The 19,806-nt window shown below is 37.9% G+C and overlaps 1 protein-coding gene across 1 annotated transcript in view; it reads left to right on the top strand.

Moving 5' to 3' along the window:
• The window catches only part of LOC113238215, a 22,800-nt gene extending 5,459 nt beyond the window's left edge, over positions 1–17,341 (top strand). Inside the window, exons 2-5 of the mRNA XM_026474999.1 lie at positions 11,363–11,451; positions 11,656–11,829; positions 12,315–12,465; positions 16,758–17,341. Coding sequence (XP_026330784.1) covers positions 11,363–11,451; positions 11,656–11,829; positions 12,315–12,465; positions 16,758–16,873 — 530 coding nt within the window. The 3' untranslated portion in view covers positions 16,874–17,341. The remainder of the gene's footprint in view (positions 1–11,362; positions 11,452–11,655; positions 11,830–12,314; positions 12,466–16,757) is intronic.
• Positions 17,342–19,806: the final 2,465 nt, after the last annotated feature.

Genomic DNA, 19,806 nt, shown 5'->3' with positions numbered 1-19,806 from the left:
TGCGCATTTGACCTCCATCTCACCTGATGGAAAGTGACGATGAGGTCGACGATGGAGCATGCACACCTAAATAATGCCTATTCACTCTCGCCTTGAAAAGGTCCAAGTTATAACGTTCAGGGAACAAGTCTGCAGGCAGGGAATTCCACTCCATAGCCGTTCGCCATATAAATGTGGAAGCGTAACGCTTCGTGCGAATCTTTGGAATATCCACAACATAGGGGTGGAACCCAAGCCTACGCCTAGTCCCCCGGTGATGGAAAGGGGAAGGCGGAATTAAATCATGTAATTCCATCGCACACTCTCCGTGATATATCCTGTAAAATACCGATAAGCAGGCAACTTTACGGCGGTGTTCAAGGCTCTGCAGCTTCGCCTCCACTAATTCCGAGTCACCTATAAGTCTCTTGGCACGGTTGTCAATTGAATCCAAAGTGGCCAGTTGATATGTCGCAGAGCCATCCCAAAGGTGGCAGCAGTACTCCATGCACGATCGGACTTGTGCCTGGTACAGCTGGAGCAACTGTCCCTGTGTAAAGTACCGCCTCACCCTGGAAAGGATCCCAAGCTTCCTTGCTGCATTTTTGGCCGTGGATTCAATGTATCTGCCGAAGTTCAAATTGGACGACAGGTCCATTCCAAGTAGCTGGAGACAATCGGCTATCGGTATGGATATATCACGAAAAGTCGGAGTCAGCTCAAAGGGACTCCGTTTTGTGGAGAATAGACACGCCTGCGTTTTGGTAGCGTTAAATTTGACAAGATTGGCATTGCCCCAATCGGAGACTGCCTGGAGTGTCAAATCTAAACGGCTAACCATGGACTCTCGACAAGACTGGATTTCCTCTCCACTGACCCTTGCATTGGTCAAGTACCTATCTACAACTGTGCTGTCATCAGCATACGCAAAGGTACCTGGAATTAACATATCATTGATATGCAGCAGAAAGAGAGTTGCAGACAGTACGGAACCCTGAGGAACTCCGGCATCTATCGCCATATGTTCGGAAGAGTAGCCTTCTAAGACCACTCGAATCGAACGTTCGCTCAAGAAATCCGAGATCCAATTGCAAAGGTCAGTGGGAAGCCCATAAGAGGGAAGCTTGCTTAAAAGGCTTGCGTGCCAGACCCTGTCAAAGGCTTTAGAAATGTCCAAAGACACTGCAAGTGCTTCGCCTTGCTTTTCTATAGCCTCGCTCCATATGTGACAGGCATACACAAGAAGATCCCCAGTAGATCGCCCTCGTCGGAATCCGTACTGGCGATCACTGAGGAGATCGTTGTCTTCAAGGTACGATAGGAGACGGTTGTTGAGTACACGTTCCATAGTCTTGCAGAGTATGGAAGTGACTGAGATAGGTCTATAGTTGACAGGGTCAGCTCTGCTTCCCTTTTTTGGTACAGGTTGCACGTTTGCAAGCTTCCACGATCTGGGAACTACACCAGTCTCAAGTGAGAGGCGGTACAGGCGTGTGAGAACAGGAGACAACTCAGGTGCACAGTTACGAAGGACTATTGCTGGAATTCCATCTGGCCCGCTAGCTTTATTCACGTCTAGATTTCGCAGAGTTCTAAGTACCTCTTTTTGGCGTATGCGAACTGGCGCCATAGTGCAGCCAGCCTGAGGTAAAGTAGGTGGTAGGGTCCCTGCGGCATCTAGACGCGAATTTTCTGCAAAGAGTGAGGCAAAGAGATTCGCCTTCTCTTCCGCAGTATGAGCCAGCGAGCCATCCGGCCTCAGCAGAGGTGGCAAAGATGGGCGACAAAAGTTCGATTCGACCGCTTTGGCCAGGGACCAAAAGGATTTGCTGCCTGCTGGATAAGAGGCAAGCTTGGCTCCTATGCGGCGCACATGGTCGAACTTGGCCCTACGTAACATGCTTTTGCACTTCTTGGCGGCCTTATTAAAAGCTTTCTTCATGTTCTGAGTACTCGGAGTTTTGCGTAGTCGAGCATCTGCCCAAGCTTGGTACGCGGACTGTTTACGTGCTTCAGCACAACTACAATTAGCGTTAAACCATGGACGAGCTTGGGGTCCATTGGGTACATCAGAGTATGGAATGTAATACTCCATACCCAAACGCAAGACCTCGACTACAGCATCAGCACAGCTCGACGAGTCTCCTGAAGTAAAGCACGCCTGCCAGAGATATGACGCAAAGAAATGGCGCATTTCGTCCCAATCTGCTAACTTGTATCGCCACACCCGTCTCATACCACTAGGGCCCTGATCGGGTGGGGAGTATACGGATACAGTTTTCACCAGACAATGGTCGGAAGTACCCAGTGGGGCCTCCACAACCACAGAGTATCGGTCCGGATCAGTTGTCAGCAGAAGGTCCAAGCAATTAGCCGTATGAGATTCAACATCTGGTATCCTAGTGGCGCCACTGACAAGCTGGGATAAGCTTAGCGTTAACGCAAGTTTACGCGTCTCTCTCCCAGCGTGATCGGTCTTCTGGTATGGGAACAACCATTCTTGATGGTGTGCATTAAAGTCCCCCAGAATGACTAGTTGCGCCGCTGGGTACCTATGCTGAATCTCATCAGACGTCTCACTTAGATATTGGAACAGCTTGGTCGTCTCCTGATCTCCACTGTGCGATCGGTAAACACAGCAGTACACTATTTGTGTAACTCCTGTGTCAACCAGAAGCCACAAAATTGAAAAACTCGGTGCCTCAAGGTTCTTGAGACGCTTGACACAGATGTCATCGCGAACGTACACACAGACTCCGGCACGAGGTACGAACCTGTGCTCCAGAGTATACCCGGGGTAGCTGAGGTACGCTGCGTCAGTCGGACATCTGATCTGCGTCTCTGTGAGGAACAGCAGCTGCGGTTTGTCGGTTTCAAGGTGGTAGTGGACCGAATCGAGATTTGAGTGCAGACCTCGGATGTTAGTGAGGTGCACTTTTAGTGGGAGGACGTGCAACCGCTGTGTATACTTTTTTCCATTTTTATAGTTTTTCATTTTTGGATTTGGAGAAGTGAATAGGCAGGAGGAAGGCAGTTGAACGAGGCACTGCGTCGTGTTCAACCAAGCAGCAGACTCATACTGCCACACGAGGTTACAATCGGCTTGGAGACCGCGGGGACGCCCGAACCCCCCCGGAGATGGCCACCTGGTCCTCCCTTCCGGTCGCCAACCGGCAAGGTGGAGCATTCCGGGATTTTTCGTTGGGTGGCGGGGCAGCCTTTCACGGGTGGCTTTCCCGCTACTTGGGCCCCCAACTTCCCACGGTCGGCCAGCGGTGCACCGTGCTTCGGATCCCGCTAGCCTCCAGAACCGAGTGCTCAGTGTGGCAGTACAAGCAGCTACAACTCGCCGTCAGACGCAATGCAACTGTTCAGACCCGACCTCCAAATGGCAACTCCCGAACACGAGTCGGAACACGGTAAAAACCATTTGGCGACTCGACTGCGTCGGGAGGGTGGTGACTAGCCACGGCCGAAGCCTACCACCAGTAGTTATTGCTCTTTAGCACCACCCAGGGGTCACTTGTAGGGTCTCAAGGGTAAACCTACGGAAGCGAGCAACATCAACCCCCAAAAGTATAAAACTGCAGGCATTTTTTGTGACCTAACAAAGGCGTTCGATGTAATTGAAAATGATTTATTAATTCAAAAGTTAGCTGTGTATGGCGTCAACGGAGTCGCTCATAACCTATTAAAGTCTTTTTTGTCAAACAGACGGCAAACGGTTCAGGTCAGTACAAACGGTACAACAACTAGGTCAGCGGCTGGTGACGTCACCATTGGCATCCCACAGGGATCCGCCCTAGGTAATATACACTATTCCTAGCATTCATCAATGATCTGCCATACTTTATATCAGGGGGTCTTGTGGTTCTATTTGCGGACGATACAACCGTTATAGTGTGGGCTAAAACCTACAACGAGTTGGAAGAAAAATTAGCATGCACGTATGAGCAGCTGTGTGAGTGGTTCTCTGCGAATGGACTTATTCTTAACGAATCGAAGTCAAACCTTATGTTGTTCTCAGGAAGAAATTCTATAACAAGGCCAATTATCACCTCCATTGTTCCATTATGTAACACCTGTAAATTCTTGGGTTTAACGCTAGACTCAAATTTGAACTGGAAGTCACATTTATAAACTCTATGTCAAAAACTTGGAAGTGCTGCATACGCACTGCGGAAACTGCGTCCTCTTGTTTCCAATGTGGTATTGAGGCAGACGTATTTTGCATATTTTCATTCGTTGATGTCTTATGGCATCACACTGTGGGGTAATTCAACTGAGTCAATTAGGGTATTTATTCTTCAAAAACGTGCACTTAAGAACAATAGTAGGCATAAAAAAAGGTCAGACCTGCAGAAACCTTTTTAAGAAATAATATATAATGACCATGTACTCACAATATATTTATGATATAATAGTTTATGCGCGTCAAAACTTGGCTACTTATGAGCGACGTACGGGCGGAGGCCGAGCGTTACGAAACGCGGGAACACTAAAATCCGTTGCCCACCGTACCGAACTTGCAACCAGAAATCCGCGAGTAATAGGTCCCCGATTCTACGAACATCTACCCACAGACCTGAAAAGTGTTAGAAACGATGAAACGTTTTGTACCCGACTAAAAATCCTTTTATTGGATATTGAATTGTACAGTGTCGATGAGTTTCTTTTGAAACAATTTTAATTTTATTTTATTCGACAAGCAGTAGTTATATAGTATACTACTTTATTTTATATTCATTATTATTATTATAATTTTATTACTGACGATCATAGTTATCCCTTGACATTGTATTTCCAATTTGTAATATTGTGACATTGATAACATGAAATAAACGATTCTTCTTCTTCTTCTTTTAAATATATACATGTAAAAAAAAGTAGATATCTGGGGCATATCGACTAAAGTTATAGACTCCGTAATATGTCCACATTTAGCTAATGCATTCAGTAGCTGCATTGACGAAGGCATTTTTCCCGATTTGATGAAATACAGCAAGGTTATTCCTTTATTCAAAAGCGGTAGGAAAATTGATCCTAACAAATAGTTGCTAGTATCACTTTTCCTTGTTGAATTGAAATAGGCCTATAGAGGCTTGGCTCAATTCTACCAGCTTTAAGTAAAATATTCGAAGAGGTTATGTTGATTCAATCACTGTCTTATTTCGGTAGGAATCATATTTTTCATAGTGAATAATATGGGTTTACTAGTGGCAGATCGACTAGTAATGCGGGCAATGGGAAAGATCCCAAAACGCTATTGAAGTTTTTTGTGACCTCTTAAAGGCATTTGATTCTGTGGACCATAGTACTCTTGTTAGGAAACTGGAATATTACGGAGTAAATGGCAAGGCGTTGTAACTTGTCGCATCATATCTTAACAGTAGAATTCAGAAAGTAGACATAAATGGAGTTAAGTTGTTTGGGATCTCCAGTAAAAATGGGTGTTCCGCAGGGCTCAATACTTGGACCTTTCTTATTTCCCATTTATATCAATGATCTAACATACTTTGTCAAGGACCTTTACGAAATAGTATTGTTTGCTGACCACACATTCTTGATTTTTAAAACAGACAGACATGACGTTAACTATGATAATATTAACGACACCCTCTCAAAGGTAGTTTATTAGTTTAATGCTAACAATTTATTGCTCAATGCCAAGAAAACAAAGTGTGTTAAATTTGAATTACCTAATGTAAAATCGACTAGTACAATCATAAAAATAAATGGAAAAAAGTTAGACCTTGTTTATAAAGCCTCTTTGTCTAAAAGTATTTTGGGGGGTGACCTTAGATACACTTCAATAGTTTCCAACATATATCTTCCTTAGCTAGCAAATTAAGGTCCGCTGCATGCGCAGTCCGTCGAATACGTAAGCTAACCGACGTTGCTACACTAGTTTACTGTAGTTACTTCCATAGTATAATGTCCTACTGGATTCTCAAGTGGGGTAAAGCGGCCGATATGCAAACCATTTTTGTGTTGCAAAAACCAGCCATTCGTTCTGTGTACCGTTTAGGTTCTCAGAGAAAAGTTTAAGGAGACTGGTATCATGACTGTGGCATCACAGTAGGTACATTTCCTCAAATATTTTGCATGCCCGTAAAAATATATATAATTTCATTAAGAAAGAAAATATCCATAATATTAACCTTAGAACTAAATCCAAACTCATGGTACCACGATTTCGTTTAACTAAGGTAAACAATTATTTTATGAGGAACTGGACCGGAGAATTTATTAAGATTATCATCTTAAGTTTATAACTTACATTACTTAAAAGTATTTTAATTGATAAGTCATATTACGAAATTGAAGAGTAAAAAGAAAATTCCACACAATTATGATTCAAAGTGTATTCTATAGCTGTTAAGTTTATTCCCAAGGATCATACTTTATACGCCTCAAAACTATTATATCTATATACAGTCTTAATATGGTATATTAAGTTTAAGTATATTATATTAAGTATTAAGTTATATTAGTATTAAGGTATATTAAGTATTAAGTTAAGTTATAATAGTTTTAGAAAAAAGAAATTGTTCTTATACACTTATTTCACTCAAGTCAACATTTTAAAACCTTCTTAATACCAAACAACTTAATTAAGTGTGATCTGTCTAAAGATTTACGCTTATAGTACTTATTTTAAATTCATTTGTATATCAACTGATTATTTTTAGTAAAATTGTTCTAAACATATCCAGTAAAGTCTATTAATACTCTAAAAACTAGTGTTCTTAAGTTTATTCTAGTAGTAACATTCTGTAGTGTTTATACTTATTAACAAACACGTTATAGCGCGTCTTCAGTAAAAAAAACACTATAATTAGGGTTTCTACTCTATTGGACGTTGTAAATTCATGCAAAATGGATAAAGTAAAGAATATTAAAAGATCTGGTGTAGGTGGTGAACCTTGGATATTATGTCTAGAGATGAGATTAACTGCTATATTCGCATAGCGCACTTAATGCAAAATTTTTATAGCGCGCTTAAAGTGCTAAAATTGTAATTTTTAGCAGCTCAAGATCGTGTGATAATGTAGGTAACGAATGGAAAGAAACGTGAAATAGTTGACGCGTGCTTACTTGCTAGGTATAGCATCTATAGTCTATCTATAGAATAGTCAACAGTTTTTTACGGTTAGTTATGACTGGCTTCACTTGTTTTGTAACTATTATATACTATATGGTGGTTACAGGTTATAGACGATAAATCAATGAGCTTCTCTTCATACAAAAAACAATTTACTATTTACAATTTGCACAAAACTTTACACTGGTTATTTACAGTAAATTACACTCATAATAATTCTTTATCCTACTTTTATATACAAATATTACAACAACTTATTAATTAAACAAACGCTAAACTAACTACATAAATCCAAGTAATTATATCTTAATATAAATCGCATCACCAGACAAAATTTTGCTAACGTTCCACCATTAGCAAAAAATCGTATTAAAACGTAACCAAAATTATAATTTATAATATAACTACGACTAACATCAATAAACCAATCAGCTATTTCGCGTTTCGCACCAAATGTTAAATGCTACAAGTAATATGTGAAAATATTTCACGTTATAATTGTTTCAACCAATGACAAGAGCCGCAATTTGATATTAATTAGCTACCCATTTTTACATAGAATATAGTTCCATCTATGAAATATTAAGGGAGATAACTCAGGACGAAGAAGGATTTTGTATGTTAGCAGCGTAAGTAAATCGACGCATTGAAATATTGTAAAATTATGTCGTTAGATGGCATTTAGTTTAATTTTCTTAACGTACTCCAAACCAAAGTGAAAAAAGGTACGTTATAATTTTAGCGTCTTTATTTCTTTCAAATTATAATTGCTATAATTATTTTTTTTTAATTTAACGTTATAATTTGAGCTATATATTATATTAACTAAAAAAATGCGGTGGGTCTGCTACTCGATATGAGCAAGGCGTACGATAGAGTAAATTATAAAATCCTTCTCGACAAGCTCTATAGTCTTGGTGTAAGAGGCATAGCTTTTAAATGGTTCCAGTCATATCTTCAGAATCGGTCCCAATGCGTTGAAATAGTAAATACTAATTTCCATACTGGAGAAATTGAGCTTATCAGATCCAATGCCATTCCTATCACCGGATCTATTCCTCAGGGAAGTGTTCTGGGTTGTATCCTTTTTCTAGTGTACGTAAATGATCTTCCTCAGTCAATTCCTTTTGATAGCATACTGTTCGCGGATGACGTTTCTATTGTTTTATCTTGCACATGTACTAATTCACTAAAGAAGGACTTAGATGCGGTATTGAACTCAATCACAGGTTGGCTTGATCACAACAACCTACAACTAAATCTAAAAAAAACAAAATTAATCCAATTTAAGCCCCGCCAAAAACCTGCCCTGGAGATCGATTATCAATATAAATCAACTAAATTAGAAATTGTAGACTCGACTACTATGTTAGGTATCGAGATAGACACACATATAAATTGGAAACCCTATATACAAAAAATATCGAGCCGTCTGTCTTCGTTCATATATGCTCTTAGACAATTAAAGCGTGTTACTAATCTAAAAACGGCCCTCTCAGCTTATTATGCGTTTGCACACTCGCGACTCGCCTATGGGATCGTACTGTGGGGTAACTGCAATAACTGCCATGAAATTTTTGTTCTTCAAAAAAAATGTATTAGGATATTGACCAACATCGATCAAACGGCCTCCTGTAAACCGCACTTTACTAAACTTAAAATTCTCACCCTAACAGGTATATATATCTTTGAAGCCTGTAAATTTGTTAAAAAACATGCAGACTTATATTCTCCACTAAATTTAATAAGGCGTAATAATCGCTATCTAAATAAGCTAAAAGTTCCTTTCTCTAGCTTAAAACTATTTTCATGCGCTCCACATTCTATGTTAATTAAAATATATAATCATATCCCTAATTATATTAAAAATTTAGATAAAAATAAGGTTTTTGAAAAACAATTAAACGATTTTCTCATCCTAAAAACCTATTATAATATGTCTGAGTTTTTCGATGATAAAAGTATTTGAAAGTTGGCCAAGATAAAGAACTCATCTTTTAACTGACTGTATGTCTCATAGTTGATGCTTCTACATGATTGGAATTGTTTTGGGACTTAAATGTATGACTTATATATAGTGCTGAACATGTATAAATAATAATTAATTTAATTTAAATATAATTTAATTTAATTTAAATATAATAATAATACCCATATCAATTAATTACCTTCGTTTTAAGTTTGGATTGTTCCTAAATTATATTGTAACTATCACTTAACTTTAATTTGCAACGCCCTTACAGGGTATCACATGTATGCTGTCATAGTTTTAAGTTTATTAAATTGTACCATACCTGTGAAAAGCAATAAATAAATGAAAAATGAAATTAACCATTTCTAATTATGTCACATCATTCGATACATTAGTCGGTAATTCGCACGCGAGCCGGTGATGTGATGCATTTTTGTTTGTTGACAAATAAATAAACATTGTGAAGTAATTCCGTGTTCTGAAGTGATAAAAACACTTGAAATGTGCGCGTAAACTACTGTACTTCCATGTTGTGTATGTGTATTATGCCGTCTATCAATATCATATATACATACCAACATAAGTTAGGTATGTCATTGATATATACCTTATCTGATACGGAATTTATCCACCTTTCTAGTCATATATAACACATTCCATATAATTATACAGAATAACGTTTTTTTGTGACAAATTGGGTTTTTTCAATTGTTTTTTTGACCTTGGGTGACGTGTGAAAGGCCATTTATTGCACAAAACGATCACCATCACACCTTACAACTTTTGCTCTTTATAAAGGTTTTGTAATCCTGTCAAAAGAAAAAATCGCTTAGAAACATTGCGTTTTCTAGACAATCATAAAAGCTTCATAGGAGTGAATATTCTTCTACAAGATCAACTATGTACACTAAAGCAAGTAAAAATAATCTTTTCGTATTCTAAAGTTTTTCTATAGATAAAGCTATAAACAAAATGCTCCCAACAGTGTTTTGAAAAAAGCTTTAAATTCTTATCGCCATTTTTATTTTTAAAGAATGACTATGATGTAGCCGAAAAAAATTTCTTTTCTTTTTAAAAAGTAAATCTAATTTGAAATTAGCTTGAAGAAGCCTAGAACTTCTTGGAAAGGGTGTGTTTTGTGAGTTATTTTGTATATTTAAGCTTTCTATAAATATTTAAAACTGAAAATCGATAACTATATTTTTATTAAGTCTATATTTATACATAAATATTTAAAATTCAGCGAGCGCATTATTTTTATGACAGGTATTTCATTACTTTTCACAATGTATTTAAAGTAAAAAAGATTAAACGTAGCGCGAAAAAGTCTGAAATATTATATCTAATTTCGCCATGTTGCAATTTTGATAGTTTATATTTTGTAAGCCATTAAACTTGAAATCTATTAGTATTAAGAGAATTGCGTCTTATGTTTGTAACGCTTTAGTATTTTGGTTTTAAAATAGCATTACTAAGAAAACTATCATAGACTATAAATTATCTAAAAACTGTTTATAAGACTATCCTCCTAATAATCCTGTTCTAAAAATGGTCTTGTAGCATTCTAGAAGGGCTACTTGAGAAAAAAGATAAGAATCACTCTTAACACTACCTACAAATAGTTTCTCAAAGCAGTCTTGTGATCTACTAATAAAGTTGTGCCCACTTTTACTTTAAATCATCTTGAAACCTTCTTCGAGATATCTTGAGGGAATTTGAACTCTTAAAATATTCAATCGAATTAAATTTTATTACATATCTTATAGTATATATTTAGATATAAGTGTGCTGCTTGGGTTTGAAAGAACAATCCCTAGAGTTTCTTGCTTGTCTCGGGGAAGTCAGCGTAGCGAACGAGTTAAATCAAATTACGTTTTCAAGTGTAAAAAAATTATCTTGTCTGTGGAATGAATGATTATTTGACTTTGACTTTGATGGCAACTGGTGGTGTAGAAGAGAGGTTGGTTTGCTTACACGGAATGTACTCACTCTCACCTTTAAAACATTTTATTTATCGGAGAGTACATACGAAAGCAGTGAATTCATTCCTTTGCTGTCCGCAAATAGCATTAGAGGCTATAGTAATAATACGTAGTGATAAAAAAACAACAAAAATTTTCATTTGCTAGAAAGTAGTTATCGTTGCATTACCTAGAAATTGACGGTATTAAGGTAGTAAGTTTCAGAAATATGTAGATATATTTCAATAATATGTTGGTCAGTTTCTGTAATATGTAGCTAGGTTTCAGTAATACTTAAGGCAGTGGTAGAAACAGTAAATGTTATCGGTAAATGGGATTTTTCAGAATTTTCATTACAAAACATCCCGCGGCACAAAAGCGCGGGATGTCTCTCGCTCAGATTCGGCAGCCTCATGACAGCGCTGGTGGTCATTGTGAGTACAGTTATAATGAATATAAAGATTTATTTTTATATATATTTATATTTTTTGTGAAGTGAAGAATCATCATTATCATGATGATGATTCAGACTTCAGAACAAATTTTTATCGAGTACTTGATATGGCAATATTTTTATCACCTATATTTTTTTACTCTGTATAATATACCGATAAATTTTAATTAATACATTGTTCCAGCTGTACTCCATGTGCTCTGTTCAACGTTGCGTCGTAGTACTGTCTCAAACCATACAATTCATGGATTTTAATCAGTGGGCCTCGTTGGTGGCACTCTCCACTATGATCGCAGTTATCGCAATCCACCTCACATCTTTCGCGCTCAGCGCTGTGATGATGTTAGGAGCTCTGAAGGTGAATTGTCTCAACTGACGCCATATAATATAATACGTTGCAGTCGTTGAACAACTTTAGCGACTGCCTTCTGTATATTCCAGCTAGCCAAAGATTCGTCAAACATTTGATGAGTGTCCTAGGAAATAGAAAAGGCTAAAAAGTCGTTGAAAAACCAAATACAAAGATACGACAACAAGCACATAGAAAAATTCGTGAGATCCACTGGTTCGTTCTGTGGCTTAGTTGGCAGAGCGTCTGGCACGGTTTGCTAGAAAACCTCGGTTCGAATCCGGCCGGATCGAAATATTTTTTCTAAATGTTCAATCTTTGTATTAATTAAAAGTTATAATAGAAAAGGATCCATTGTTTTAAGAAACGCCATAGTAAGAAATTTTAAAGTAGTGTAGAAAGAGCTTACAACCAATAAAACTTGGAGAAAGCTAAATCGACAATTTCAAGTATAAAACCACCATGAATTCTAAAATGAGTAATTAACATTTCAGGAGCAAGCAAAGATGATAAAGCCGTGGGTGGTATTTAAATCGATACAGCTCATCGCTGAGGTTCTGCTGGTGCTTTGGGTGACCGTCACCTCGTTCCACCATTTGTACAACAACGCCTTACAGATATATATTTTACAATTCGTTAGCATCCGTAAGTGTACTTTTGCAAGATTTTGGAGATGAGAAGAAAAGTAGCTTGTTGGATGTGAGACATATAATTGAAGTGAACACGTCTTGTATGGAATTAGATGGCTCCAAGTAGATTTCGTCAAATTATTTTCTTGTATCGAGTGCCTAGTTGAAAAGGTTGTATATTTTTCTAATAACAAAAAATAAAAATTATAATTGTTTAGAGTTCCGATTGTTACACATAGGAAGTGAAACTATTTTTTCTCGCGTATCGTGATGCTATGAGCATATATTTATTTTGTCAAATAAACCTAGGTTTCAGGTATCACGGAAGACTGAGGTGGTAAAGTCATCAACCAGTCATATCTAATATTAAATTAATGTAAACTCGACTTAATCACAGTTACAAAAGTTATTAATGAAATGCCTTATTTTAATTTTCCTAAGAACATTCGACGTTACGCTGCATACATTTTACAACATATTTTATTTAATTTTACATACATACATACATATACTTCACGCCTTTTTCCCATCGGGGTAGGCAGAGACAACAGTCTTCCACTTGCTACGGTCCTGACACACATCTTTCGCCTCATCAACACGTATCAATGCTTTCATACACGCTCGTCGGTTAAGGGTACTCTTGACCTGACCCTTCTTTAGGATGGCCTCAATTTGGTCATGATAAGTTCTCCTTGGTCGGCCCATACCAACTTGCCCGCTCACACTCGCCTTATATATCTGTTTCGTCACATTCTTTCATTCATTCTCTCTACATGTCCGAACCATCTAAGCATCCCTTTCTCTATCTTTGTGACTATATCTTCTTCCACGCCGCAACGCTCTCTTATCACACTGTTCCGTAATTTATCCATCCGAGTCACTCCAGCCATACTCCTCAAAGCTCTCATTTCTACTGCATTAATTCTACTTTCATGCTTCTTCTGCCAAACCCAACATTCACTACCATACATAAGTGTAGGAACCAGCACGCCCCCATGCACAGCCAATCGTGCCTTTTTAGACACTTTCTGGCTGCCCATGAAGGTATGCAAGGCACCATTCACCTGATTCCCTGCGTTCACTCTTCTTTCAATGTCTCTTTCACATTTTCCATCACACGTAAACATAGAACCCAAATACACAAACTCTTTCACTTGATCCACTTTCTCTCCTTCAATCAATATCGTGCAAATCGTCATATCTTCCTCTCTTTCAAAAACCATTACCTTTGTCTTTCCCACATTAATTTTCATTCCTTTCCTTTTAAGAGCACCATGCATAATATTTACCATCTCCTGCAACTCTTCCACTGACGATGCTAATACCACCTGGTCATCGGCGTATAGGAGGCACTTAATGAGTAAACCATTCATTCTCAGCCCATACGTACTCTCTTTCAAAACTTTCAAACAATTGTCCATAATTAGGTTGAACAGCCATGGCGACGCTACACATCCCTGTCTAACACCTTTCCCGATATCGAACCAGTCAGTGTAAGTACCATTTATTCTGACACAGGCACTGGAATCCTCATAGTGAGATTTCAGTGCCTGAACTAGACTGCCGTCCACCCCATACATAGGCAAAGTCGACCACAATTCTTTCCTTGACACTCTGTTGTAGGCCTTCTCCAAGTCTATAAAAGCGCAATAGACTTTTTGTCTTTTAGCCAAGAACTTTTCGTTTATGTTACGCAAGGAGATGACCTGATCCATCCATCCCATTCCTCTTCTAAATCCCGCTTGCACGTCCCAAATTTTTTCTTCCGTTTCTTTCATCACTCTCTCAATCAATACCATTGCATATAATTTGCCGACAATGCTAAGAAGACTGAATTCGCGGTAATTTTTGCAGTCTTGCTGCGACCCTTTTCGCTTATATAATGGTACGATGACAGCCTTGCACCAGTCTCCTGGCACTCGGCCGCTTGATCAACAAAGGTTGAAAAGGCGGTACAGCTGACTAGCGATCACACCCTGTCCAGCCCTCAGCATTTCAACAGTAATTCTGTCATATCCCGCAGCTTTAATTATTCAATGCCTTTATAATATCTTCCATGCTTATACTTTCATTTTGACTTCCGCTCGTCTCTATGGCGATCTGAGCCTGCATTTGTACATCTTCCTTTTCAAACAAACTTTCAAAATACTCCTTCCATGTCTTTAATACGCATTCTTCTCCTTTCACTATACTGCCATCGTGGCCTCTGATTTTTTGCAGTTGCGAGGTTGTGGTTTTGCCTCTAGCTGTTCTTAAGGACTTCCAAAACCACTTAATGTTGCTTTGAAAGTCATCAGATAATCTCCTGTCAAACTCGTCTTTCTGGCACTCTTTCTTCCTTCCCACAACATCTTTCGCTACATCTTTTATTCTTTTATACTCTTTCCTTGCTTCGTTTACATCCTCTTTCGTTGCCTTTTGTATTCTTTCATTAGCTTTCATAGATAACCAATCTAACCACGCTTTCTTCTTATCAGACAGAACATTACGGACATCTTCATTCAAACAAACATTCCTCTTCTTCAGCCCTTTTTTCCTTTTGGATACTCCACACATATCAGTAGCGACCTCTACCATTCCTTCCTTAAATAGTTTCCATAAATCTTCAATACTACATACTTCCTCTAGTCCATCAAACCTTTCAATCAGTTTACTCACATATTAATTTTTCACACCTGTCTTCTGCAAATTCTCAACTTTTATTCGTTCTAGGACACTAACAGGTTCCTTCACTCGATGCCGCCACCTTGTAAAAAGACCACCTATTCGGCTAACCACCAGAATGTGGTCGATGTCTATACCAACTCCGCGGTATGCTCGCGTGTCAAGCACCTTTTTTCTTAATCTTTCACCCACTATTACAAAATCTATCATACTCCTCAAACTTCTTTCTTTCTTCTTGAAAGAAGATAAAATTTTGCCAAAAAGGACTGAATTATGAATGTTACGATGTTCTAATGATTCCTCTTCTTCTAATGATAACTAATTGCGTTATTGCCTTCTTTATCCTTATTTTTACATTTGGTCTACTAGTATCGAGATCAATTTTTATTTTTTTAATTATGTATGTTGAATTAATATGACTAACTTTAAAATATGTCTCCCCTTTGTATTTTTCATAGACATAGTTCTAAATACAGTGTATGTATGAATGAACTTACAAAAATTGATAATTCAAATGAAATTGTGCTCAGTAATTGGATGAATAATGGGTCGAGGTTGATTCAAATGAATCAAGCTCGACTATTTATTCCATAAGCGTGAACAATATTCAGTCGATAGTCGATATTTATCGATTGCAATCACTAGCTGTTCGCAAGCGGGCAACACTTTTGCACAACGAACTGTCGTTTTATTCAGTCTTAAAAAAGGCAGACTATAATAATAATAATAATAAAGTTTAATAGAGTTTAAAATAATAATAATAATAAATTTGTATTAAATAAAATTTATTATTAACTGATAATGGAAATTAGAATAAATTAAAACATACTAATTAGTACTGCAGTCTATCTAATTACAAACTGTTGATACAGATAAATTCTTTTACTAGTATTTATTTGGTTTGTGCTTTTCCCTGTTGAAATCAGGATGTTGTTTAAATTTTAATGGCGTCTTGCAGCATCCTAGGTAGGTAACGGACTTCTTTTGAAAGGACCTGGTTTGTTGGGTCGATAGAATAATAAATACAGTAGAAGTGCTTGGTGACTTAGGCACGTGTGCAACGTGGAGTTCCACATACTTCAGCTCAGTTTGCCATTTTAACATTTTTACTTATGTTTTACCTACCTACAACCAATCATTATAAAGATTTCATAGTGTTTAACGTATGATTGTGTGAGTCTTGGCAGCGGTTCTGATAGTAATCGAGACTTAAGACAATTCATTGTTTTTTTTTACTTCCGTGTGTGTTTGTCGAACATAATTGAATGTGTAGAACATAACATGGTATTTAACGCGGTGTTCCTTTTTTCTCCCGTGTCCGAAGAAGGACATCAGAGCATAATGTTTGTTACTAGCACTGTGGATAAAAGATTCTGAAATAAATACTTTTATTATTATTTTGGATATCTGTTGTTGACTTTTGCGCCTCCCATGGATTAAAAGTTTAAGTTTGAATTTTTAAATGGAAGAGGCTGCATTCCCTGGCAATGGCACAGTCGGCCGAGGTTAGGGACTCAGTTTCAAGAACCGACGAACAATATGCACTGTTATTATTATTATTATATTATGACGGTCTTACAAAAATGACTTGTTACCCTTTGTTAACGCAAACTTTCCTATATTTATTGTTTACATCTATTTCAGTGGTTGAGTTCTATATGCTGGTCATCGTGGCGAGCTACTACAAGGAACTGACGGAACGCAACGACGAGGCCGAACGGTTGCGCTTCATCGACAAAGCTTGGTATACCGAGGTCTAAAGCGACTTCTCATCTTATTACAGGGCTAGCTTCTTGTTGGTGTAGCATCCTCCACTCCTCACGGTTCATAGCCAGTTCCTTGACCTCTATTTAGCTGTTCAGTTTGATCTTGTTTTTTTTTATTCATTATACGCCATTACTGGTCTTCCTCTCTATCTTTTTCTTTTCCCAGAACCTGAGCTTAGAAGTGACCTTCTCGTATATCCCAAGGGGTCGATTTTTTTGTCCGAAATAACGTTTGGTTGAATTTTCATTACACCGAAAAGCGAAGTATAACGAAACAGTTGTTATTTCAGGATATGTTGAATGTTTATCGCAAAGACACGATAAGGTTCTGTTAGGTTAGGTTACGTTAGGTTTAAAAGAAAAAACATTTTCCTCTCAAAATTACTTTCGAAGTTATGAAATTTCCACCAAACGTTATTTCTGGAAAATGTTCTTTGGCTTTACACAATAAACTAGTTGCCATTCCACAGCCGTGTTTTACTGACGGACATTTACACTGGCGTCGTGAATGGGATTTTTGTTTTTTTTTTTTCATCTCCATAAATACCACGCGTGAAAGTTATTAGATGCCGTGCGGAAAAATTTAAGTGTTCAATTTGTGTTCGGGACGACGGATGACCTGTGTGTCGTGTGGGACAGTTTATTGGACTGAATAAAATAAATTATGAATTCAAAATGGCCACGTTGGTTACGTTAGTGGGCGAATGTACTTTTAATCTTATGTGTGATTTGTGCGCGCCTGACGTACCGGAAAAGAAGTCGTTTAGTGAATTAGTGGAAATAGTTAAAAATCGCGTGGAACCCCAAACATCCGAAATCGCAGAAAGACAAATATTTAGAGAACGGAAACAAAATGGCGGTGAAACGATTATGGAATTTATTAGATTCGGCGATTTAATATTAACCAACTTCGAATAAACAACAGACCGATTAGTGAGTTAAAAATGATTACCCTGCAATGTTTACGGATATATTGGGAACTTGTAAAAAAGAGATTCGTTTACGCTCACAGATAACGAACCAGTTACCTTTAGCACTGCGCTCGGCAGTGGAAAAAAAATTTGTCAGATTAGAGCGCGAAGGGTCAATTTACCCGGTGGAACATTCGGACTATGGGACACTAATGGTGCCGGTTATTAAAACGTCAGGTGACATCCGCATCTGTGGTGATTACAAATCTACAATAACAATTTTGAATTGAAAACGAATCTTTATACCACGGATTGGCGAGTGATTCGCCGCGTTGAGTGAGGGTGAAGAGTTTTCAAAAATTCATTTGACTAAGGCATACATGCAGGATCCATTTTCATTTGTTATTTTCATTTGCAGATTCACAAGCTTGTACGGCCAGTTCAACTCATGTAAGGTACATTTGCTTTTTGTTGTGCGGTTTACCTGACACAGTAGTATTTTTGGATGACATATGTGTCACATGCAAAGACAGACAAGTACATAAAAAAAACCTGCGAGCTGCATTTTTCCCATATACTAAGGCTGTAATCGAGCGACTACTTAGAACATGGAAGAAGCGACTAGCATAAATAAGCCTGACAGTAAAAATTAAAAAATGTCAATTCTTGTGAAAAAGTATATTACACCTAGGTTTTATTATTGACAAAAACGGCTTACGTAGAAAATCGAAGCTATTGTACGTGCCCCGAAACCTGAAAATATAACTCAACTGAAAACTTTTTTGGGCTTAATAAAGTACTAGGGAAAATTGTTCCAAATTTAAGTTCTTTGCTTCATCCCTTATATGCATTACTTAAAAAAGATCAGGTATGGGTAGGGAAAGTTGACTGTGAAAATGCATTTGAAAATATAAAAAAAACACTCGCGAGCGATAAAATGTTGTGTCATTATGATCAGTTCTTGCCGTTAGTATTATTTTTTTATTTCTAAACTTAATCTATTATACTATTGTCAGTAGACAGTAGTGCGTACGGAATGGGGGCGGTTTTCGCACACCGTTATCCGGACGGCTCGAAGCGGCCAGCCACCTGTGCGTCGCGGTCTTTGACTGGTCCAGAAAAAAACTGTAGTCAATTAGATGAAGAGGCGCTAGCCATCCTATACGGTATGGAATATATAGAACAGCATCAGTATTTTTATGGTTGACAATTTAAGGTAAAAACAGACCATACACCATTTGTGTACATTTTCGGCCCCAAAGGGGGTATACCACAAACGGCGGCTAGCAGGCTACAACGTTGGGCTGTAAAATTAGAAGCGTACGAGTTTAGTATAGAATAAGTTACTTCGAAGGGCAATGGAAACGCAAAGGCATTGTCGCGGCTGCCATTGGCTTGTGCGAGTGATGGAACGAACTATGCCTAATGCCGACAAGCAGCATTATTTACATATGGTTAGTGAAACTCTGCCAGTGAGTTATAAAGATATTGCAATAACAACAAAACATGATAAATGCTTAAGTAGGATTTTTCGGTACATCATATTCGGATGGCCATGTAAGTGGGGAAATGAAGAAGAAAAGTGTTTCTTTTACAGGCGCAATGAGTTGTACACAGAACACGGTTGTATGTTGTACAAGTACAGAGTAGTGATACCACAAAAGTTGCAAAAGTAAGTCTTATCAGAAATTCACGACGGGCATATGGCAAAGACTTCCTGCAGATTTTGCACCATTATACGGAAAATATTTTATTATTGCTATTGATGCCTACAGGAAATGGGTTGAAGCTGAGGAAATACGTAGTACGTCAGCGTTCGAAACGATTAAATTTTTCAGATTTACTCGCAAACTAGCGCTGCCACAGTTCTACTTTCAGCATTATACGCGTGTATGCAGGCTGTTCAAATTCAAATTCAAATTCAAAATAATCTTTATTTCATAGGTAAGCATTATTACACTTGAAATCGTCACAATGGTTAAACTCTACCGCTCATTCGTAAGGCAGATTCCCCTG

The sequence above is a fragment of the Hyposmocoma kahamanoa genome, unplaced genomic scaffold (genome assembly GCF_003589595.1).
Source record: "Hyposmocoma kahamanoa isolate Upper Pololo Valley unplaced genomic scaffold, ASM358959v1 95, whole genome shotgun sequence".
NCBI lineage: Eukaryota > Metazoa > Arthropoda > Insecta > Lepidoptera > Cosmopterigidae > Hyposmocoma > Hyposmocoma kahamanoa.
The sequence above is the reverse complement of the archived record's forward strand: the minus strand, read 5'-3'. Positions and strand labels throughout refer to the sequence as shown.